This window comes from Pelodiscus sinensis, chromosome 1 (genome assembly GCF_049634645.1).
Source record: "Pelodiscus sinensis isolate JC-2024 chromosome 1, ASM4963464v1, whole genome shotgun sequence".
Lineage (NCBI taxonomy): Eukaryota > Metazoa > Chordata > Testudines > Trionychidae > Pelodiscus > Pelodiscus sinensis.
The window spans coordinates 284,251,852-284,277,191 of NC_134711.1; the positions used below are offsets into that span (position 1 = coordinate 284,251,852).

The 25,340-nt window shown below is 41.3% G+C and overlaps 1 protein-coding gene across 2 annotated transcripts in view; it reads right to left on the reverse strand.

Annotated features, from left to right (window-relative positions):
- Positions 1-5,768: 5,768 nt before the first annotated feature.
- VWA8 (von Willebrand factor A domain containing 8) overlaps positions 5,769-25,340 on the reverse strand; it is a 251,624-nt gene continuing 232,052 nt past the window's right edge. For both annotated transcript variants that reach the window (XM_075918951.1, XM_075918952.1), the window contains exons 42-45: positions 24,070-24,228; positions 14,862-14,960; positions 12,885-13,123; positions 5,769-10,004 (exon numbers count right to left, since the gene is read on the reverse strand). In XM_075918951.1, the coding sequence (XP_075775066.1) occupies positions 9,896-10,004; positions 12,885-13,123; positions 14,862-14,960; positions 24,070-24,228 (606 nt within the window). In that variant the 3' untranslated portion in view covers positions 5,769-9,895. The remainder of the gene's footprint in view (positions 10,005-12,884; positions 13,124-14,861; positions 14,961-24,069; positions 24,229-25,340) is intronic.

Here is a 25,340-nt window from a genome sequence, read left to right on the forward strand (position 1 = left end):
CTTCCAGCTGATCTGGAAGCGGCCGCGGGTCCGGCCCCGGGTCCTGCGCTGCTTTGCTCAGCGTCTCCCTGGTCTGCTAGCTCCCGCAGCAGACCAGGGAGACGGGGAGCAGCTATTCTCGCCCCGGAGGAGGCGGGCGGCGGGACCAGCGTCCCGCCGCTCAAGTCCTCCAGGGCGAGAAAATCCCTGTTCGTAACTGCGGATCCGACATAAGTCGGATCCACGTAACTCGGGGACTACCTGTATTTGCTCCTGCTGTGAGGGCAGGGGACTGGACTCGATGTCCTCTCAAGGTCCCTTCCAGTCCCAATATTCTATGATTCTAAGACAGGCCCAACAAGGAAAATAAGAGAACATCACTGGTCCTCACCTACAGCCTCCACCTTAAATTCCTCCAGAGCATCATTGACAATCTACAACCTACCTTGGAAAATGATTCCTCACTCTCATAGACCTTGGGAGACAGGCCAGTCCTCGCCTATAGACAGCCCCCTAACAGGAAGCAAATCCTTTCCAGCTGCCACACCTTGCACCTCAGATACACTCACCCAAGAACCTATCCCTGCAACGAAGCCCATTGCCTGCTCTGTCCACATAACTATACAAGCGATGCCATCACATGACCTAACCACATAAGCCACCACATCAGAGGCTCATACAACTGCACATCCACCAATGTGATCTATGCCATCATGTGCCAGAAATGCCCCTCTGCCATGTATATTGGCCAGACTGGACAGTCTCTGCGACAAAGGATTAATGGACATAACTCAGATATTCAAAAAGGTAACACACAGAAACCTGTTGGTGAACATTTTAACCTCTCTGTGCATTCAGTCATAGATTTAAAAATAGCCAATCTTCTACAAATGCATGTCACCAGCCAATGAGAGAGAGTGAGAGTGTGCAATTGGTATTCATCTGCAAATTTGACACTGTTTCCTCGGGCTTGAACAAATACATTAACTGGATGTCATGTTATAAAGCCAGTCTCCCTTGCCTTTAACACTATATTTTTACATCAGAAGCTAAGTATGAGATTCTTCTAGCCCACTTACTTAGCCTCATTAGCTCATTTGAAAGGTACTTCCCCTGCTCTGTTATGAATAACTTAGTTTGTTATTTCTATTCCAGATAATCATCTGATGCAGTGGGTTTTGCCCACTAAAGCTCATGATGCTATTTATTTGTGTTAGTCTCTAAGGTGCCACAGGACTACTTGTTTTCTTCAGTTGGACTTCTCATATCACAGCTATCTTGTCCCAATTTATAGGTGCTTGCCTTATTTTTTAGTCGTCAATCTACCCTTCATCCGCATCTTGAAAGAGGTATACAGCAATTTTCTGGTGCCTTTACATCGGTCTTCGGCTTCTCCCTAGAACATCTGGTCTGGTGCTGCTGGCCTTCACATTTATCTTCTAACACACATTCCTCAGTCACACACACAAAACAGGGTTAATTCCTTTCTTACACAGCCACAATATGAGTATTTAAGCAGCAGCATCAAATTACAATTTAAAGAAAATAATCATCAGACCCTTTTACTTCACGTTAATTTTAAAACTTGAAACAAACGCCATAAGAATCTATTCCTGCCTGGGAATTAGATGCAAAATTCTGTCTGGTAAGCCATTATCAATGGAACACTTAGGCCATTCCTTTCTGCTTTCAGAAAGGGTGGCTGGCAGGGTACATCAAATCATAATCCTATAATACCTCAATACATTTAATACTTAACCCACTCAATTATTATTTTCCTTAATCTAATTTACACACTCTAAAATAGGTGATATTTCTACTCAGTAAAAATTGTCCTATGGGTGGTCAAAAGGTGTGTTTGTGCCCGAGAGGAGGCTTGTATTCCCTATGTAGAACATATGGCAGTAAGGAGAGGGCCTACTTTGAGTTCTGCAGCAGTTTTTGGCTACTATCTTATCCAGCTTTTCTCCAAGGGGAAGAGACCTTGTAAACGTGGGGGAGCACAGGATGTGCTTGGAGTGAGCATCTACCTTCCAGGAGCAGAGCCTGCTGGGCTGCTGCATTGGATGCCATTATCCTGGCTGAGAATCATAGTGTGTTTAGAGAGGCCTCAGCCACAAATGCAGCCTCCAGGGAATCTGTCCTCAGTGTGGCACTCGGGTCAGGGTGGTCTCTGCCCTTTGGGCTCTGAAGTCTGCCAGCTAGGAAAGCATCATTCTTGCAAAGGTGAGGGCTGAAAGGGATGGCAGAGGGTTGCTGAGTTATTTTCCTTGTAAGGGTGGCTTCCATTCTCCTGTTAGGGCCTTTAGGGAAGTATTCCTGTTCTGAAGGAACAACCGTGTCCCTAGCTAGGGACGCTGCAATAGCAGCAACCTTTGGGACTTCAATTAGAACATTCTTTGGGTCTTGCAACCTGTAGAACCTAACCCTATGTGTGCTGCTTAGTTTCTCTCTGCCTGTCTTTTCCCATTCCTCCCTGATTATGTTCTCAGAGGAGTATAAGGGCATTCCCTATATGGAGGGAGGGTATTTGCTTTGAGGCTTATCTTCACGAGCCTGCTCAGACTGAATCTGTATTGGGGCCACAACGTTTTTGCACTCAGACATGGGAAAAAATGCAACAATGTTTTTATCCTTTATTCAGAACCTACAAGCTCTTCTTTCAGAGCACAGGAGAAGGATCAGAAGCAGAGTACCTTTTGGATATTTTTTGTATCTTTTCTTCACTTCTTTATTCTTTTCGCTTTTTTTATTCTGGCACACAGTTTTTTTCATCTCCATTTTGTGCAAAGCCCTTTAGAAATTTCTCCCTGGAAGGCCCCCCCCCCCTTACTGTATCATTTTCTCCAGAATGGGGTGTGGAGGTCAGAGTGACCCTGTCATGTTTGTTAAGTGGGGCAGAGGAGCTCAAAGGGAAGGGGCTGCATTAGAAGTCCTAGGAGAATTGCCACACTTCTGCACAGCCCCCAAAGGAAGAGGGAGATAAAAGAAAAAAGGCTGTTACTGCACAGAAATGGCAATAAAAATAAAGACAAAATAAAGGGATGGACATAAATGACCCAGCATTTCATGTTGCCATGTAGGCAGGAGAGCTGCTGGCAAATGGGAAAAAGAGGTAAGGCCAGTATACACTGTGCGGAAGCTTTGAATAGCCTCTGGGAGCTGCAGAGTAGTACCCGGCAGTAATAGAATTGAGGGAGAAACTGGACTGTAGAAAGCACCTCTAGCAGAGTTACACCATAGGAATGTAGTGCACATTGAAACAAAATCTGACTGATATATAGAAAGCTTATCACAGGCTTGCATATGTTGTCAAAATGAAAAGTTCAGAAAGTTCAAATATTTTAAACTTCTCTTCTTAGCTTGGGCATAGGCTCTGATTATAATATCGATCTAATATTATAACATCAGTTAGTCTTTTGGTTTTGGCTGGAATTTCCAAAGGAGCTTTGAAAGTTAGTGAAAATTGAGAGTTTGACTCCTTTATCTGCTTTTGCAAAGTTCCCCCTCAAGATTTAGTGTCTGGGAATATGTCCTTTACAAACCCACTTATATCATAATTTGATCTGAACTGTTTATGAGAGTCTGTGAATTCAACTCAAAAAAGTTACAGGTAGTTCTTTAACCAGAGAAATTTGAAAGGTGAGAATGGGGTCATTTAAAAAAGCATATCTTTTAAATTAGGTAGACTGTTACTTGTTTATTTGGATAATGTGGACTATGATTCGTTTCACTTTAAAGGCTATCTGTATTGTTCACCTAAGTAATAACACTTCTATCATCAGAACATGACACTGCTTCATTTCATAGCAATATACACACTAGCCAGAAAAATACCACATGCAAAGTTTTATTTACTTAGCAGTTAAGCAATACTGGCATTCTAAAATAATCTGTTTATGAATCATTGAATGACTGGCAAGGAGAACACTTCTCTGTTTAAAGGTTAAGTCTCAGACTACTTATTGGCTCCCAAAAACTCTGCAGCCTTTCTCCAGTTGAATTTGCTTTGCAAGCATTTTTTCCCAGAGGAATCTTTGTTTAGTAGGTTTAAATAATTTTAAACAAGCACACATTGGTCGATAGGAGCAGAAGGGTCAAGGAACATTCTTAGTGAATAGCATTTAATCATATAACAGATTTGGTTATAGATTAAAAAAAAACCTATTATTCCTTAAAAGCATGAACCTAGAAGGCATTAAAGCCCCATTGACTTTTCTGAGACTTGAAGGCACTCAGCATTTCATAGGAGGGATTTGGTAAGGTGAACAGCTGTGCGAGTGTGTATATATATAAACTCTTTCCTTATTAAAGGGGAGATTTATCACAGTGCAAAGTATCCCTGGAAGTTTAAAGCCTCCAACAGAGTTTGTGGTGAGCAGGAACTTGGGAAGGCCATACTGAGTGAATTTCATCTTAAAGTCTTAATGGAAAATATCTATTCAGTTGTAAAAATATTTGAATGCCGTGAGTAGCCCTTAGATAATTATTTGGGCAGAGGCTGAAAGTGAGAAACATTGCTTTTCCTTTCTTGAGCAGTTCTCTATCAATGCCAGCAATTCCAAATTATAGAAAAAAAGAAAAATAGGCAATGTGATATGAAACAGAGAAAGTAAAGCTACGACCAAAATCACTTCTACTGCTCCAGGAATGGGGTTATTTTGTAGCAATACAGCACCCTGTTAGCCATTATTATTAAAACAATGATGAAAAGCTCTACATTCAAACTACAAATTAAACCATCTAAAAAAATCAAATCCCTCTAATATAAACTATAAATAAATTAGTCTACTAATGGTGGTAAATCTTTCTGCTGTCAGCATAAGTTAGTGAATTTTATTGGTATCAGGCAAATAAGCTTGCCTGTTCTCAGTTGTTTTATAGAAATTTTTGCAACCAAAGAGATACTTGCAATGAACAACGTAACGAAAAGCGATTTCTTAAACACATGTAACACAACTGTTCAAGCAGTTTTGATACATGACTTTAAAGAGCATAGTCTCTGCATAAAAAAATACGATCTTTAGTGCTCAGATTTGTCCCCAACCTGACAGCACCAGTGAAGTTTATTTTACAGATATACACAGTAGCCTAACTCGTGGGTAAGATCCCAGTCTTGAAGACAGGAGCCATTCTCCAATTCATGTTCCTGTCTTTCTATTTTTTCTTATATCAGTGTATTAAATTTAAAAATGTATTGAAACTTTACAAATGAAGACTGAGCTATAACATTATATACATAATGGTTTCTACATGTCTGCAAAAGAAATTAAGCTAGATATGATTGACTGTAGCTACTTAAACTTCAAAGTACATAACTGAATGATGGACTGGGGTCACAGACAAGGTGTGTGGGGTCTCTTTTACTGGATGAACTTTGGTTGGTGAGCAAGACAAGCTTTCAAGACTGCACAGAGCTGAAGAAAAGCTTGTTGCTCTCACCAACCAATGTTGGTCCAATAAAAGATATTACTTCACTTACCTTGTCTTAGTAATATGCTGCAACCAACATGGCTACAACAACACTGCTGGAATTAGTGTCAAGGATTAACAACCTGGTCTTAATCTTTTCAGACTTTACTTTATATTAGTACAGGACATTTTACAAGTAACAATATAAGGCTGCTTATAAGTTTTTAAATGTGCTTGTCTAATGCATTTCACAGTCTAACGGAATACATTCTCTGTTCTCTATATACCATTTGCTGAAATATGCATCATAATCCTGATGGTAATAAACACATTAAACTGCCTCATGCTGCTTGAAATGAAACACAACAAATAGTCAGTATGATTACACTTCAGACACGCAACCATTTAATGATTTTAATGGAAACCAATTAAAAAACTGGAATAATTAGAGGTAGTTAGGATTACTTAAGCATAGATGCTAATGTTACATTAGTTGGGAGTAAATCAGAACCCTACAATAACAAGCAATACCCATGCAACAAAGCAATGACAGTTCAGTAAAAAAATATATTTGTTTCAAACTTCTAAGATGGTATAATAATAAACAGTGAGAAAATGAGAATCTTATGTCCTTTTAAGATATGACAGGTCTTATTGAATCAAATAGCAATTTAAGGGAATCGATACATATGCTTTGGTGGACTCTGGAATATTAATAAATGCAGAAGCTAAACAGGCAGTGCTGAAGTGAACAGCTAACCAACGTTTCTCATATCATTTTAATTAAATTAAAGCTCTGTCATGATCTAAAGACACAAAGACCAGTGTGATTTTGCTAACCTCTTCTATTGAGTAGCTGAGCAACAGAAAACATGTTTGTAAATTCTAGAGGGAGGGAGGGAAAAACAGCTGCTATTCTGATTTCTCAATGCCAGAGTGATGGATATTAAAGCAGGTGAGTTAAAGGGAGTCAGGATGGAATTTCTCTTCACATTGTAACAATGTAAAGGAATGCTGTTAGGTCAAATATATCCCAGAAATGAAGAACTAACTGAAATAATTTCATGGGTTTTTGGAGGGCGTGGGGGTCTGAAATACCATTAGAAAATACTTTAAGAACATTCCCTTGAAGTATTTGGGTTGCAACTGATGTAGCATGCTGTTAATACATGGAACCTGAAAGCAAAATTGAATAGACGCAGGCTGGAAACAAAATAAAACAACTTATTTCATTGTTCCAGATGAGAAAACTGTACATAAATAAATAAATATCATAAATATCAAATACGCTAATTTGTAAACATTTTTAGTAATCTGTGGTGATATGATACATACTTTTTGTAAATATATTTACCCTTATGTTTTCTTTTTAAAATGTTAGTTCAAAATTTAATCTAAACTTTACTGTGTCCCCAAAAGATATATCATTAATCTTTATTATAAAGTTAATCGGGTCACTGAAGTAAATGGAGTTACACCACGGATCTGTACAATCAAGTGGTCTACAGTAAGTACAATAAAATCTTGTTACTGTATTTTAAAAGGGAAAAGTATTTTCCTAACTGTAAGAATCTTTAACAATAAAGCAGATACAATCAGAGTTTTGAGAACATAGGAACAGCCATGCTTGGTCAGATCAAAGGTCCATCTAGCCCAGTACCCTGTCTTCCGACAGTGGCCAATGCCAGATGCCCCTGGAGGAGTGAACAGAACAACATCAAGTGATCCATTCCCTATCAACCATTCCCAGGTTCTAGCAAATAGAGGCTAGGGACATTATAGGACTAAGATGCTTATATAATCATATTTGTTTTCATATATTTATTTATGTAGTTGCTGTCATCACTGTCCTCATTGCACCACTAACAAATGCTGGAAAAATGTTTTTCCTTCACAGCCAGCAGGGTGTTGCTTGGATTGCTCAGTTTTTAAATTCATTTTGAATTAGATTTATCTACAGAGTTTAGTTTGAACAATTATTTCTCAATCCTGGTGCCAGGATTATTGCTATGGTGGTAAGTCAGAATTTGAGATTGTTTGTAATAGACTGCACACTGTAATTATCACACACTAATATCAATGATACAGAAGTACAGATATTCATAAAGCCGCAAATTAGAAACAGACTTCACTATTTTAAAGCTCTCTCGCTGAGCCAGAGGGAGCATGACTCTGTCAACCAGGGGTAAGAATACTCACCTGCGAAGTGGCAAACCTCAAATCCAGGCCCCCTGCTCCATCATGTATTAATTACCCAGAGTGAAACAACTAAAACAAGACCTCTGAGCACTCCTACAGTAGTGGGTCCCACACACAATTTAGATGGTCAAATCCCTATCTTGTGACTTGCTCTGGGGCTTAGGCAGGAAATCAGTATTTGACTGCATGCCCAGAGACCGAAACATAGGTGCCTAGGGAACTTTTGCCCTGACACGTTAGGTGCTGAGTGAGTTTCAGATTCTGCAGGGTTAGGCAGGAATTTGGTGCTTTGCAGTGGAGTCACAATTAGGACTTAGAGGCTTAGTTCCTTTTGTGCATTGAGCCCGGACCGCCTCACTCTTTGAGAAGCTGAGCACTCTTGCTTGCCTTTGTACTTGAAGGAAAGTTGAAGATATTCACCATCTTACAGACTGGGTCCATAATGCTGCTGTGAGATCGATATGGTGGAAAATGGCAAGACTAGCAAAAATGCATTATGGTACATTTAAAAACAGTGATTGTTATGTACAAATAAAGGAACACACAGATGCTCTCTCTCCATCTTGTCCTTCATCCCTCCCACAAAGCATCTTTAATGCAGTTAGAAATCTGGTAGGAATTAGGAAACCCATTTTTGCAGTGAATTATCATAACTTTTAAGGATGACTGGAGACAGTGCCTTTCTTGCATCTTTGATCTCTTTAAAACAATCAACTATGGAGCAACAGTCATTTTACTGGTGGCGATGAGAGTTAACAGTTACTTGTGGTAGGATGATGAATTCAATTGCTTAAGTATTCTGGTGTTCTTGAAGCACAGTGATTGCAAAAGTACTATTAGTTAGCCTATATCTAGGGATTTTCATCTTCAGAGTGCAATACGAATATCAACCAATTTCATTCCAAACCAAGAGTTCCAGTTTGAGAATGTGGAGAGGAACAAAAAATACTTACAATAGAAAAGATGCACAGAGTGAGAGTGTGCTGCATTAAAAGAAAACCCCCAATCACAGATTTCCTCAAAAAAAATCCCAAAACATACTTTTACTCTTTTTTGTTCTATTTTTCCTTTTTTCCTTTTATTCTTCCCCATTAAAAAGTTTTTTTTCCTGATACACAGATCTGCTTTCCAGCTTCACATTTTAGAAACCAAACCAGAAAGAGCAAAAAGTAAAAAAACCTATGAGCACATCCAGCCTTTGGGGGAAGAGACCTTTCCTAGGATTCTTGGTAACAGAGAAACTAGACACCATCTCTTATCGTGCAATGGGAGGATCATGGCTTTTGGAAATGTTCATTTGTGGGTCTTAGGCCATATCGACTGATCTGCACTGCTATGTTTGATGCAGTAGGTGTCAATTTAGTGGGTCTGTTTAAGACATGCTAAATCGATGGTCAAGTTCTCCCACTGGTATGTGTACTCCACCTCCTGAGAATATTAAGAGAAGTTAAGTGAGAGAATGTGTCCCATTGACACAGCACAGTGCAGACATCGTACTAAGTCAACCTAAGTTATTCACGTAACTAAAGTACCATAACTTAGGCTGACTTTCTGTAGTAGTATAAACCAGCCCTTAGACCACTGTGACCCTTTTCAGCACTGTCTTTCCAGGAAAAAAATAACTTCTTTCAGCTTTATTCTGAGCTGTGCGCCAGATCCAATAATTTATGTTTGCATTGCAATGTTCTGTGCTTCCAAACTATTCTGTTGTTCCTGACAACCAATTGCAAAAGTTGGATGTAGATCAGGACAAGAAGGGAATTAAAAAAGGAAGGCAGGCCTTCCTTTTTGGTGTGCGGTATTGTTTGAATGTGACATTACTTGCATTTCTAATTCTAATCACAGCACAAATAACAGTGAGGCAGATTAACTGGGTCTGACTTGCACATTGCAGAATAACTTGGTATTCAACCTCCGGAAACACTGCTAATAAAACAGGAAAATGATGCTGTCCTAAAGATCTACTGACAATACATCAGTTAGAATGGTCACAAATGGTCTGGTATCTGTTCCTTTGACACAGATGTCCTGTGCTCTACATTAACCCCACTGTAACCCTGATTCCTTTGAACACAGAATTTTAAATCACTTGATTGCTATACTGTAAGATTTCATCCAAAATCTAAGCTACAGCATTGTTTTTGGTGTTTTGATTAAAGGACTGTAATATTTCAATATGAAAATTATATTTATCACTTTTTTTAGTTCTTTTCTTCAACAAGAGCTGATTTTGTCTTTCACCAGGCAGCTTGTTTCAGAACCATACTTGTTACTATAGCCAATCATTAATAGTAACAGGAACTTCTTAGACACTGGATAACATGGTGGATGTAAAGATCTGCTGCAAGATCTGGGGGATCTGCTTGGTATCCATGGCAATAAAAGACCGGCCTGCTGGTAGCATCCTCTGCAGCCTAAGGATCAGAATGGGGGAGAAAAAAGAATTACCATTGCAAATTATGTTACTGACAGCAAACCAAAGAGTCCTGAGAGTTCCTTAAGAAAGGATGCTTTTACTTTTGAATACCTTGCCGATGCATGCTATTCAGTCTGCTGTCACATGACGCAATTAAAAGCTTGGGAAAGCAGAGGTGCAGGACATACTGAAAGCGATTATGTCACAGAAGTCTTTTCAGCAAGACCAACTGGCCTATTTCTACACAATTCCTTCATTCGTTACTGTTACTGTTTCAGGTATATGAAAATCTCTGCTTAGATTAAGGTATCAGTGACCAAACAAGGAATTAGCACAGCTGATCTTCTAGAAACAACTAACAACTCCCTCTCTGTAAGAGGAAATAATTTAGTTCATTTAAAAATCGTAGTGAACTAATTTGTCAAAGTGTTTGGTAAACCTTAACTCCTCCATCCCTCTAAAAGTACTGATTTTATATGAGGTATTATATATTGGTTTTAAATGTGCTGTTTATATTTCAACTTCTAGCCTACAACAGGTTAAACTGAATTCATGTTTTTTCACAGCTAGCCTGAGACCTAAGATAGTCAGGCAGGCACATTTTTATTCAAAGCTTCTAATAATAGACAAGATATACATTACAAAATTCACAGTACTAATATTTAATCAGTCATTTTGATGTATATTGGTTCACTGATGGATCCACTTTTCCTGTAGGAAAAATAAAACTCAATCTTCAATAATATTTCAAAATAGTAGCTCTTTATGGGGAGCATAAGCCACAGATTGACAGAACCCAAAGAAATTCAACAAACAACTACTATTGTGCAGCTGCATGTTTCAAATCTTTCAAAATTATTCCTTCTGAGTGTGATCTTCCCATCCTTTCAGTTGATGGCTTTTATTTAAAAAAAAAAAACAATTGACCCATTAATACTAGTGGTAACTAGTACATGTTTATGACAGAGATGCTAGCTTTGCATTGACAGAACAAGAAGCAACGGTTACAAGTTGCAGTCTGGGAGAACTAGGTTGGATATTAGGAAAAGCAATTTCACTAGGAGGGTGGGGAAGCACTGGAATGAGTTCGCTAGGGAGGTGATGGAATCTCCATCCTTAAAGGTTTTTAAGGCCAAGCTTGACAAAGCCTGGCTGGGATGATTTAGTTGGGGTTGGTTCTGCTCTGAGCAAGGGGGGGGTTGGACTGGATGACTTCCTGAGGTCTCTTCCAACCCTAATCTTCTATGATTCCATGACTGTGTGTACTGGCTACTGGGCAGCAGATGCAGAAGTTTGGTATGTATAAAAGTTGTCTGTCCTTGTTTTATCCTATCAAGTTATGACAAAGGCTATGGAGCCAAAAATCAGAAATATACTATTAGGCTGTGTCTACACTGGCACCCTTTTCCGTAAAAGGGATGCTAATGAGACACTTCAGAATTGCAAATTCCGCGGGGGACTTAAATATCCCCCGCGGCATTTGCATGAACATGGCTGCCGCTTTTTTCCGGCTCGGGGTTTTGCCGGAGAAAAGCGCCAGTCTAGACGGGATCTTGCGGAAAATAAGCCCTTTTCCGGAAGATCCCTTATTCCTACTTGAAAGTAGGAATACTTGAAAGTAGGAATAAGGGATCTTCCGGAAAAGGGCTTACTTTCCGCAAGATCCCGTCTAGACTGGTGCTTTTCTCCGGCAAAACCCCAAGCCGGAAAAAAGCGGCAGCCATGATTATGAAAATGCCACGGGGGATATTTAAATCCCCCGCGGAATTTGCAATTCCGAAGTGTCTCATTAGCATCCCTTTTACGGAAAAGGGTGCCAGTGTAGACACAGCCTTAGTTTTTAGGCATCCCTCATAAGGATGTTAAGAGGCGGGTACAATTTGTATCGACTACACGATTAGTTGATAAAGGAAGTCGTTACCCCTGCTGCGGCTTTGCAGTTTAAATGTAGTAAGAGCTGGGAGCACAGGCAGCCCAATTCCTATTACTTTTAAACTGCAGCGCCACAGCGGGACTAGCTCCTGGATCCCATGTGAGCCGGGACTCAGCTGGGCTTGCTCAGTCCTGGCTTGCTCCAGCTCCAGCAGCCTCTGTCCATGGGGACTCCAAACAGAGGCTGGTGTGGGAGCAGCCTCTGTTCGCAGCCAGCCCGGGCCACCACAAACAGAGGCTGATGTCGGAGCAGCCTCTGTTCGCGGCAGCCAGGGCTGGCCGCAAATAGAGGCTGTTCTGGTAGCAGTCCCTGTCCATGGGGGGTCCCAGCGGGTAGGGGAAGGGAGGGGAACAAGCAGCACAGGAGAGACGGTGTTGGAGGAGAGCTGGCTTTTAAGCTGGCTCCCCTTAGCATTGGCTTCTGCTCCCCACTCCGTGCTGCCTTTGATATAGTCAACTTGACTACCAGATAAGCCGCCCTAGGCTTACTGGGTAGTCGACTAACTGACTACTTTTTTACATCCTTAGTCCCTCAAATTGTTAAGCATCTCTCTAGTCTCAGTTTAGCCTACTTTGGAATAGATTATGTGCCTGTATTTTTAACTCTCTCATTAGGGAAAAGCATAGTATCATATTGGATTTATACCTGGAAAAGTCTCTATCTTGGAATCAGAGAACTGAATGGACACTCTTTTGAAACCATCAACGCCCTGAACTGGCTGGAAAAATGATGCCGTGAAGTATCGTAGGGCCTATGCTGCCACCACTGTACATCAAATAATATAGGACAGGAATAAAATCTTACTGACTTAGGCTTCCTGCTGGGCCACTGGGCCATATTCCTGCTGAACCATTGTGCCACACATCTTCTTTTGCAAGCACTCTTTAGATTCATGACAAAGGCAAATCATTATATTTCTCAGGGACTAGTGGCGATATATTTTACCTGTCTGCCTGGTCTCCTAAGGATCCTATGAATATGGCAAAAGCATTAACTTGAGGGTCAACGGTCAAGGTCTGGGCAAATCTTGCTGGTGGGATACCATATCGCTCAAGGTTTGCATCACTTAAGACTATGACAAAGTATTCATCAGCCTCTTCTTTGGCAATTTCACGAACCGCATGCTCCGTCCCTTCCAGAGTATGGTCTCCACTCATACAGAATTGAGCATGGGCATGCATGATCTGGGAACATAACACAATCAAAAGGAAATGTATGGAGAGAACATTCCAAATAAAATACACATTTTAATTGATATGAAAGGGAGCAAACATTCTTTTAAGACATGTTAAGTGACACACATTTAGAAACATGCATCCAGCTCCAGACTTAGAGAATACACAGCATTTTAAGGGTCAGAACTGGAAAAATCCCATGAAGGGAATTTGGCTTTCAGAACTCAAGAGTGAGAAAGTAAAACACTATGGCAGGCTGGAATGGTCTCTACGCTGCTATAGATGTGAGAGAGAAAAATGGGCTTCCTAATAATCTGGCCAAACCTTTTCTGTTTGTAATGTGTATTAGACTAATGACTTCAGTATGAAGAGTTATTACCAAATATTAGACTCTCGGTCAGATTAAATGATTTTATGGCCCTTTGTACTGTGGAAATTAGGGCCTCCACCTTTGTTAAAGTGCTTGCATCCCATACATACCACCAGCCCACACCCTACATTTATCCTGACAGCCCCCCCCCCCCATCCCAATACCCTAACATACATCCCACTCTGCAGGTCCCAATCTTCTGCACTCATCCTGTAGCCCACCAAAAACTCTCCTCACCACTGAACCCCAACTCAGTGCTCCCAATCCAAAGGCCAGGGAAGCCTCTTAATTCTAGTCACCCAGCTCTGCTTCCTCCCTTTCCCTGGCCCACACTCATACAGCCCTGAATTGCTCAGGCCTGGCCCACCACAACAAGGGGGTGTCCATCCTAAATCTGAGTGAGTGACATCGTAATTTGGTGCACAGGTTGGATGCCACACTCAGTTTTAGTTTTGTTTGACAGTCAAGGGTCTCTTTCAATGAGGCCTGTACAAGTGCCCCAAATAAACATTGGTTAAGCCAGGCCTGCTCATAACGACAATATAGACTTTACAAATTTTTAAATGTAGGTTTTATAGAACAAGAGAAAAATGCATTATTCTGACTTGAGAATGGGGAAGACAAAGCCATTTCCTCCGAAAAAGTTAAGGAGTTTGGTCAGTGGAATGCCTATTTCTCCTAATCTAATAAAAACAGCCTATTTTTGAAACAAACAAACAAACAAAAAAAAAAAAACCCAAAGCATTTCTTAAGAGACACTCTGATACAAAAAACAAATTTCCCCTGTAACTGACAGCTTAAATCTATAGTTTCACAGCACCATTCTGCTGATAAGTTAAATTCTACATTATATTCAAATTTTTTGCTGCTCTGATGCAGAAAAGGCTTCTTAACTACATTTAGTTTTGTAGTTATGGTTTAACACCTTTTCAATCTAAGTGTTTACATACTTTTACTACAGCGACAGTACTTTATGCCTTCTGAGCACTGTACAAGCAACAGGTATTCAGGATCATCCTGTAGTTCCCTTATCAGTGGTTATATGTTAACAGTAATCGTTTTTTTATTTATGGAGAGCTTTCTATATAACTGTACAAACTGATCAATGCATATGGAACTTCCTATAATCATTAATGGACTGTTTAGGACAGTTCAAGAAAGATGTATCCTTATTCCATTATTATGACACAAATGTTTAAAAAGTCTAAAAGTCTTTTCCCCAGCTTTGTGTTTACATACACTGCTCCTGTATCCCTCCGTCTCCGCCCTTCCAGCAACTTCCCCCTCATCATTTTTTTTATTCTGTATCCTGTAGGAGCTTATCTTCAGCATTGCATAATCCTTGATTATCCAGAGCTATTTATCAAAAGGATTTACCTTAAGAATCTCTAATCTTTGCTTATTGTTCTTGGGAACTTTGTCACTCCGAACCAATGCAATGTTGAAGCCATCTCCTGAATGTCCAACGATATCGTACTGCAGGGAACAGAATTAAAAAGCAATCTGTTAAGAGTATGGAGTGACTGTTGGCTTAGAATGACATGAGGCAATGATTAAAGGCAATTTGCTTTTAACTCTAAAATAAATACCGGTTGCTGTTTACATTTGTGTTCCGTTTAAGTGAACAGCCTACAATTTCTCACTACCACTAAAAGACCTTTGCAAGATAAAATTGCCCAAACTAATGGAAATAAGCAGCAATAACATTCTATATTTCTAGTATCTGATTCTTACCGCATTCTACCAGTTTTACAGTGGTGTTAAGTGAAATTAGAATCTTAGCCTTTCACCCTGACTTACAACTTACTCTCTTCTCCCAGCAACTTGGCACACAAGAAGTGGATTGTTAAGTGTAGCTCTGAAGTTTGACAAGCTGTTTATGTGACCTTGTTTTGATCTGATTTGATCTGATTTGTTTTTTATTACAAGCCATTAAAAAAAATCTAAAATTACTTTTTAGATTTGCACAAGAGATTAAACCTATGGCTCAAAATACACAGAAGAGTGAGTGCTAAGAGCCCTATTATGTTTTTGCTTTTTAATAATAATACTACTAGGATTGCATCCAGTATACTTTGGACTTAACAGAGGAACAGTAAAGGTCACACAGTGAAAGCACAGAGTCCAGTATTCAACACTATATCACTTTAAAAATTATATACATGGTCTTTAAAACTAGATGGGTTATTTTCATAAAGCTATTTCTTTGGATTTGGACCTTCTACTTTCTTCTCCAAGTAGCTGTTCTGACACTGATGTTAGCATACTGACTTTAAAGGGGTAGTCCATATTTTGGAGCCTGGGAATCCAGCCCTGCTGTTGGGCACAAGACAATAATCATTGGGCTTTTCCCTTTGAAGCTACTGGGTTCAAACAGAATTTAGATGATTTGTAAAAATTGGCTTTGCATAAGTCCTAGTCCATACATCACCAAACCATGCCATAATCTGGTATACTTCTCATTCCTGTATGAAAGAGGTCCATGACTAATGTAGATGGGAAACCGCAGGTCTAGGCTAAAAGGTATCTGTAAAACTTGGAAAGTTGTGAACCTGGCTGCAGTAGAACTGACTTAATTAGTGCTATTAATATCACACTTTAAGAATTGTTAGCATAAAAAGGCTTAAGAAAGCATCTTCCTTAATTATAACTATTATCCAAAGAAGTCAGATGCAGAACATCTTGATCTTTTAATATCTAGTGGCAGCAGTAGAACCCAAAATGCTTTGTCTCATGATTTTCATTGGGAGAAAAAATTAGGTAAGAGTTAAGGATTCTTGCTTGGTATGATACCTTAGATCATAAGATATTTGAAAGATCTTTTTTTAATACAGTGATAATTAACCTCACACATTAGGCTCAAAGGCAAGGCTGAATACACAATGGAGATTAAAGAGGCAATAGAAATAAAAACATCAGCAATATTGAGGGATTTCAATTATCCTCATATTGACTGGGTACATGTCAACTTTGAATGGAATGCAGAGATAAAATTTCCTGACATCATAAATGACTGCTCCTTCAAGCAGATAAACCTGGAACCCACAAAAGGAGAGACAATTTTTTCATTTAATGTTAAATGAAGAACAAGATCTGGTTCAAGAGGTGAATATAGCTGAGCTGCCTGGTAATAGTGACTATAACATAACAACATTGGGGGGGAGGTAGGGGTGGAGAAATACTAAAGCAGCTCATGAGGGGAACACTTCAGAAAGGGGAGCTACACAAAAATGAGGAAGTTAGTTAAAAAATTAAAGGCTACAGTGTCAAAAATGAAATCCAGCAAACTGAATGGAAACTTTTTAAAGGAGGCTCAATTTAAATATATATCGCAAGTTAAAACACATAGTAGAAGGACCAAAAAGGTGCCACCATAGCCAAAAAACAAAGTACAAGAAAAGATGCAAAAAAGTGGAAGTTAAACCTTAGTGAGGAAAATAGAAAGTAGCATAAATTCTGGCAGGTAAAGTATACAAATATAATTAGGAAGGCCAAAAAAGAATTTGAAGAACAGCTAGGCAAAGACTCAAAAAGTAACAGAAAAAAATATTAAAGACATCAGAAGCAGGAAACCTGCTAAACAACCAGTGAGGCCACAGGACAATTGAGATGTTAAAGGAGCATTCAAGAGAGATAAAGCTATTGTGGAGAAACTAAGTGAATTCTCTGCATCAGACTTCATGGCTGAGGATGTAAGGGAAATTCCCAAATCTTCGGATCCATCCTAGATTGAAGTGTCATTAGAGGAGGTTTTGGAACAAACTGATAAATAAAACACTATTAAGCCACTAGGAGCAGAACAAATTCATTCAAGAGTTCTGAAAGAATTCCAATGTTAAATTGCAGAACCACTAACTGTGGTATGTAAACTATCAAGTAAATCAGTTTCTGTACCAGATAACTGTAGGATAGCTAATGTGACACTTGCTTTTAAAAAAAACCTCACCAGGTGATCCCTGCAATTACAGGCCAGTAAGCCTAACATCAATACCACACAAACTGGTTGACATAAAGAACAGAATTATCGGACACGCAGATGAAAACGATTTATTGGTGAAGAGTCAACAAATTTGTTTTAAAGGGAAATCATGCCTCACAAATCTACTAGAATTTTTTTAGGAGATCAACATGCATGTGGACAAGGGTGATCCGGTGGATACAGTGTACTTGTATTTTCAGAGAGCAACTGTGGCTTGGTTCACCCACTTCCCTACACTGTCATGGGCTCTCCCTCAGCTCATTTGTGTCAACTCTGCACATCAGTGCAATGTGATGCCACGTCCTCACTCTCCTAATTGCCAACTTTGGAGAGAACAGCAGGAGTGATTGCACTTGTCTTCAGTAGCCCTCATACACCAATTGTGTCTAGTCTTTAAGCAGCAGAGTGAAATGGAGGAAGACTCTCACTTGCTGCCTGATAAGAGCAGCACCAGGGACCTATGGGTATGTCTACACTACAGCACTAATTTGAACTAACGTAATTCGAATTACTGCATCTAGACCTAAAAACTAGTTCGAATTAGCGTTTTGCTAATTCGAACTAGCAGGTCCACACTGAGTGGACCCTGAACCGAGGTTAAGGATGGCCGGAAGCAGTACCGGCAGGGCATCAGGTTAGGACTTAGAGCATGGAGCTGCTGCCTCAGGCTAGCCGAGGGCAGTGCTTAAAGGGACCCGACCCCCACCCCGGACAGACAGTTCTCAGGGGTTCCCCGCTCGCTTGTCTAACTCGATGAGGGACAGCAAAGCAGTCCTGGCTTGCAGTGCCCTGAATGCCCACACTCAGCACATCACAGCACTCGGCCATCAGCTGCAGGCTGCCATCCGGGGGGGGGGGGGGGGGTGTCAATCGAGGGGCTGCAGGAGAACTTCCACCCCGAAGAGCCCACAGAGCCAGCCCAGTCCTCCCCATCGGGGGCTCGTACCCCATTCCTCCCTCACCTCCTTCCACTTACCCCTCCCTAGTCCCCCTTCCTGATGTACAAAATAAAGGACATGTGTGTTCAAAAATAGAAACTCTCTTTATTTAACAAAACTGGGGGGGAGGGAATAAAACTGTGGGGAGATGGGGGAAAGGAGGCGGGAAAGGGCAGGAGAGAGTGTGGGAGAGGGGAGGGGAAAAACTGGGAGGAGGGAGCTGGAAGGGGGAGGCAAGGGAAAGGAGGGGGAGGGGAAACTCAGGGATTGGGGTGGGGGTCTCGCCGGACCAACCGCCTCCAAGCACGGCGAGGGAGGGGGCCTCGGCGTCCCCGGGGGGATGGGGTGGAGGGTGCGGAGGTTGAGGTGGGGGGTGTGGACATTGAGGAAGAGGGTGTGGGGGTTGAGGAGGAAGAGGTGGGAGGGGGGGCAGGAGTGGGAGGAGGGACAGCAGTTGGGGGGGCAGCAGGCGCAGGACCAGCACGGAGCACCATGCTCTGCAGCAGGACCTGCAGGTTTGAGTTTAGCCCTCGGACCTCAGCCAGCTGCTCCTGGCGGACCTGGAGGTTTGCCCGCATCCAGGTCTCCACTGTGTGGTACAGGGCTCGCAAGGACCCCAGGTGCTGGTCCCAGTACTCCCACTCTGTGGTGGTGTTCTGGAGCAGGCCGCGGGTGCGGGAGCATGTCCTGGGCAGGATGGTGCGCCCTGCACGAGCAGCTGGTGCAGCTGTAGAGAAAGAAGAGAAGTGGTCAGTTCTCCCTGGGGACGCAGCGGATGATGCCCAGTCCCCTTCCCTCCCCCCCACGACATGAGGGTGACCATGCCCTGCACCGTCAGAGCCGCTGTGCTTGTACAGAGGCCATGGTCAGGATGTCTGGCTCTCCCCGGGAGAGGGAGCTTCCTCAAGACCGCACCCATGTCCCTGTGCCATGTATAGTGTGGCCGGGGCGGCGGGGGAGGGAGGGAGATGTCCCCTACCTCCGTGTAGAGGGGGCATGTGAAGGGAAAGCATCCTGCTGGGTCCCATCCCGGGGTCGGGAGCATGTCAGGTCTCTTCACACATGCATGTGCCTTTTGGGCAATGGCCCCTGGGTGTCACGCAGCTGGAGCCACCTGCCCAAGGGTGGCATGGCACGTGCTCGCACGTGCACAGGTGTCTGCGTGATCCTTGGAAGGCATGGCCCACGCGCACAGTCTCTGGTCTCCCTCCCGCCTCCCCCCCCCGAACTACTTAATTCAAACTACTTACCTGGTACGGTCTCCCTGGACGACCCTGCTGGAACAGCTGGCGGTGGCCCCTCCGGTGCGCCCGGGTCAGGGCCCTCCGGTCCCGGCTCGCTGTCCTCTGGGCTGGCACGGACCGCCCTGCCCCCCAAGAGTAGGTTGAGGGCGGGGAAGTAGGGGCAGGTGGCAACCCCTGCGGCGGCGCCACCCCTGGTGGCCCTGGCATACGCCTGACGCAGCTGCTTTACTTTCAGGCGCACCTGCTCCTGGGTGCGCCTGTGTCCCTTTCGGGCCATGGCGGCTGCTATGCGGCTGTAGAGAGCCGCGTTCCTCCACCTAGTGCAGAGATCATGGAGGTTGGGGGCCTGCCCCCAAACCTCAATGAGGTCCATGACCTCCGCACTAGACCAGGAGGGCGCGCGCCATCTATGGCCCCTGGATGGCCCCTGGGTGCTGGAGAACTGGGCAGGGGACTGTTCGCTGGCACTGGCTCCCTGGCTTATCGTGGGGGCCACTGGGTTGGGGCAGAGACCGCCTGCAGGGCTGGCTGTGTCAAGTGCCGTCTGGCCAGAGTCTACCCCTTTAAGGGCCCGGGGCTGGGGGAGAAGAGAGGAGTTTTCCTGGTTGTGCCCAGAGTGGCCACCAGGGAAAGCTGGGGAGGGCTAGCCTCCCACTAGTTTGAATTAAGTGGCTACACAGCCCTTAATTCGAACTAGTTAATTCGAACTAGGCATTAGTCCTCGTAGAATGAGGTTTACCTAGTTCGAATTAAGCGCTCCGCTAGTTCGAATTAAGTTCGAACTAGCGGATCGTTAATGTAGCACCTATCAAAGTTAATTCGAACTAACGGCTGTTAGTTCGAATTAACTTTGTAGTGTAGACATACCCTATGTCTGGCTCCCTGACAGCTCCTGTGCTGAACAGAGATCTGAGTCAGGAGAGAACTGAACTAAAGTCCAACTCAAGTGCAGCAGACCTATGGAAAGAGGAGAATGCCTCCTTGGTGTGTCACAGATTTTCAATATCCTCTCCAGTGCTATCGTTTTACAAGCTCTCTACACATGTAGATTATGAGGGTACTCTTTTCTTAACAGACCGAAGAGTGGCAATTCTCACAACTAATAATTGTGTTCTGTTTTTGAGTGACTGTCATTATATAACCATTACGCTGGTTGTTAAAAGTGTGGCCATTACTACAATTAACTACACTTTTAACTACAGGCAGTCCCCGGGTTACATGGATCCGACTTACATCGGATCCCTACTTACAAACGGGGTGAGGCAACCCCGCACTAGCTGCTTCCCACCAGCAGACCAGGGAGACGCAAAGCTAGCGCCCTTCCCCCCCAGCAGACCAGGGAGACGCGGAGCGGCTTTTCTCAGCAGACACCTCAGCTTGAGAATAAAGGACTGAGGGAAGTGAGGTGTGGGAGAATAAAACTGAGCTCTGGAGAAATGTTTGGCTAGAGTTTCCCCTACAATATGTACCAGTTCCGACTTACATACAAATTCAACTTAAGAACAAACCTACAGTCCCTATCCTGTACGTAACCTGGGGACTGCCTGTATTTATATTGGCCAAATGTGTGGTTTGGCCTATGCATTAGGTGAAATGCTCAGACAACTGAAATTATTTCGGAATACGATGAGATCTGTATCCCACACAGAAGAATGTGAGAGAGAATGTGATTCATGGATTTTTAGGGCTAGAGAAGAGCACTGTAATCATCTAGTCAGACTTCTTGTGTAAAAGGCAATAAAACCGTGTCAGTTAATTTTTGCATCAAGCCACAATTATTTCTGTTTGAGCTATCGGCTGTCTTTTAGAAAGACTTCAGTCTTTAAATCAAGAATTCAGGTGTCCAACAATCTCCCACTCCCATTGGGAAGTTGTTTCAGTAGCTTAAAAATGTGGACCTTATTTGTAACGGAATTTGTCTAATATAGCTGAAGAAGGCTTAGCAAAACCTAATGGTTGCAAGATAATGCTAATGAGCAATTTAGTATCAGAAATCTCTTCTCCCTACTTAAGCGGCGAGGAGTCTCCCTACTTGTAGACCTTTTAATGGTCTGTTGGATCACATGAATGAGTTTCTAAACTGTCTCACTGTTAGGCATGTTTTTCATACCCTGTACTCATTCCTGCAGTTCTTTTTTTAAACCTTTTTCTGTTTTTCAACATGATTTTGGAAGTGTGAACAGCAGAACTGGACACACTATTCCAGTACTGATCTAATTAATGCTTTATAACGAGGTCATTCCATCTTCTCTTCTCCTGTTACTCTGCTTATGCATCCAATTACAGTATTTGTCCTTTTTTAGCTAAAGTGCTACATTTGGAGTGCATATTTAGTTGGTTAACTACAACTACCCTAAGTCCTTTTCCATGTTCTTGCTTTCCAGGATGCCTAGATTTATGGCCTTGTATTTAGCTATATTAAAATGCATATTGCTGAAATGAGCCCACCTACCAAGTTATCTAAATAACTGCTCTGCCTAACTGACCTATCATTATTCTTGTTTACCACTTTATCAATTTTTGTGCTATTTATCTATTTTATCAGCAATGATTTTATATTTTTCTTGTGATATAAGGGACTGACCAAGTACCAAAATTCAGAAAAGATGGCAACAAAAACTGGAAAAAAAAGAAAAAAATTCTTAATCCTTAAATTGAACACATTTGCACTACCGGGCTTAAGTGTGACCAGCAATAAATAAATAAATTGGGAGGTGTCTTTTAAAAAGGTCTTTACTACGATTAGTGAAGGTCTGAAAATATATATATTCTTGCTTTTTACATTAGACATTCAAATCTTGTTTTGTCATTTCTCAGAAGAATCTATGGAAGACTCAGGGGATAGCCGAGTTAGTCTGTTACAGAAAAAAACAATAAATGGTCTGGTAGCACTTCATAGACTAACAAAACATGTAGATGGTATCATGAGCTTTCGCGGGCACAGCCCACTTCTTCATGCCCACGAAAGCTCATGATACCATCTATATCTTTTGTTAATCTATAAAGTGTTACCAGACCATTTGTTGTTTTTTTCTATGGAACACTGACTGGTATGATTATACTACCAAAGAAACTAAGTAAATAGGTCTTGGAAAGAGTTGACTTTTATTGGTACATGTTAGTAAATGTCAATTTCACCATTAACACACAAGCCCATGGAACACTATTTCTTTTCATGGTAACTAAAATTTACAAGTGGGCAAAATAAGAAAAATACTGTTTGAGAACTTATTAGCGCTGAAGGATATTCAATTTGCATATTTTGACGTGATGCAGACAATTTGTTTTTAATGGTTAGAAGGCTTTACCTTCTTGAATCTCAATGTTTATCATGAATAACTATTGTCTGACCCTTTTATTTTCTGACACCCATAATTTAAGGGTAGAAACTTAAATAGAAACTTAAATTCTACCCATAATTTAAAGGTAGAAACTTAAATAGATAAAAAGAGGAAAATGCATAAAAATACACACTGATATCTGTCAAAATAAAAAATAAAATCCGCCAAACCTATATGTAAATAAAAACAGATTGAAATAATGACAGGTTTTTTATTCATTCTGTTTATAACTTTTCCTATTTTGTTTTAACTACCACCTATTTTAAGTCATATGCCTGAACAGCTGAAAGAAAAGTTTTTATTATACATCTAACACTTACACACTTTCAACCGAGGGCTGAGTTTTCTTGCTTTGATCCAAGAATGACCTTCAGCAAAACGGGGAACTCCAGAGGGTGGAATCCTAATTTCTGAAGTTCAGAAAACCTTTCAAGACATGTTTATATAGCATAGAGAAGCAGAAGGGGGAGGGGAAGGGGGAGATGAGGAGCATATCTGAAATGAAGTTTGGGTCAGCATGTGAGAAAAGGACACTTTTCTTACTTTCAGATGATCATAGCAGTATGGGGAACAATTGTGATTGTAGCACAGCGAAAGGACCTGGTTCTTTTTCCAGCAGACCACATGGCGGTCTGAGCTCTCAGCTAGAGTTGCCAACCCCCAGGATTGTTCTGGAGCTTCCAGAAACTAAAGATTAATATTCAATTACACATTATGTGATGAAACCTCCAGGAATATGTCTAACCAGAATTGGCATCCCTACTCTGGGCACAGAGACTAGTCATGCATGTGTGTGCACTGAGCTCATGTGCATGTGTTTTATAGAATTAAATATTTTTGGTTTTTTAAAAACATATTTCATAAACTAAATCATAATCTGTACTCAGTGTTCAATACTTCCTACCCATGGACTGATATTATTTTCAGGCTGCTAGCAACAAATTTAATTAAAGTCTATCTTTCCTTACATGGATGAGTAATACTCTTTGACTAGACAGAATGATGCAATGCTTTTTTCCACTGCTCGTATGCAGCATGTGCAAGTATTCAAGACCACTAAACTTCTGGCCCAGCTAAAATTACCTTAAACTTGTGCTCGTAATTCTCAAAAGCTTCCATGACCATGCAGACAGCCTCCATGGAGCGCTCCAGTCGACTGTCTACCCCGTTAAACCGGTACATGCTGCCAGAAACATCCACTACCAAGCGCAAACGCTTAGGCTTCTGCTGCGGGCTCCCAAGCTAAGAGAGAAAAGAACAAGAAAGAACTGTATGAATAGGAAATCTGCAGTTTTAATAAGAACAGTGGAACCTTACAAATCCATGGACATCCACTTTATATCTGCGGGTATACGCATCTGTGGATGTAGATGTAGATATCCACAGCTCATTTTTGCAGATACAAATGCAGATACAAATTTTGTATCTAGAACCCTGCAAATTTGCAGATATCTGCTTTATATCTGTGAGTATCTGCATTCGCAGATGTGGATGCAGATATCGATAGCTCATTTTTGTGGATACGGATTCAAATACGGATACACATTTTGTATTTGTTCAGGGGTCTAAAGAACAGAAAACTTTAAAAGGAGTTATCTCATAAACTTTAAAAGGAGTTATCTCATACTTTTCCAAAACACTAGGCAACAAAAACCTCTTTTCTAGCAGGCAAGCTCTCTCTAGGCTGTGCCCACGGAAGCTCATGGTACCATCTACATGTTTTGTTAGTCTATAGAGTGCTACCAGACCATTTGTTGTTTTTTAAGTTTATCTCTCTAGCAAGTTCAGATTATTTTTTTTAAAGTGAAATTATTTGAATTATTCTATTTAATAGTAGAGAAAAGTTTATAGGAGATACCTGAATCCAGACGCTCTCTTTTTCCATTATACACTCAATGACTGGAAACAAAGTATGAAATTTTCATACATTTATAGAGAAATACTTTTGTTGTTAGATTTCTAATTAACAGCATTTCATTGCAATAAAAAGAATCTCAAATTTCCACTTTCTGCCATGACATAAGTTACTAAAGGATCTACTGAAGTTACTACTTTCTAAAAGCATGTGAAATCTTTTTCTGATTAACTCTTCCATTTGTACATTCTGACTGCAAAGCTTTCCCTACCCCCTCTCCCTTTAATTGTCTGTTTTAACAATTTCTGGCATACTAGTCTGTGGAAAGGTATTTTATTACATATGCAATGAGGTAAGTTTGGATTCAAATAAAAGGCTTTTATAAGATGGTCAGGCAAAAAGCCAAGTATGTGATATGTTTATCTGTGACTCATTTCCAAATATTTCTTTCATTCAGATACCATTTGAGAATTTTTATTTTACTTTCATATTATTATTA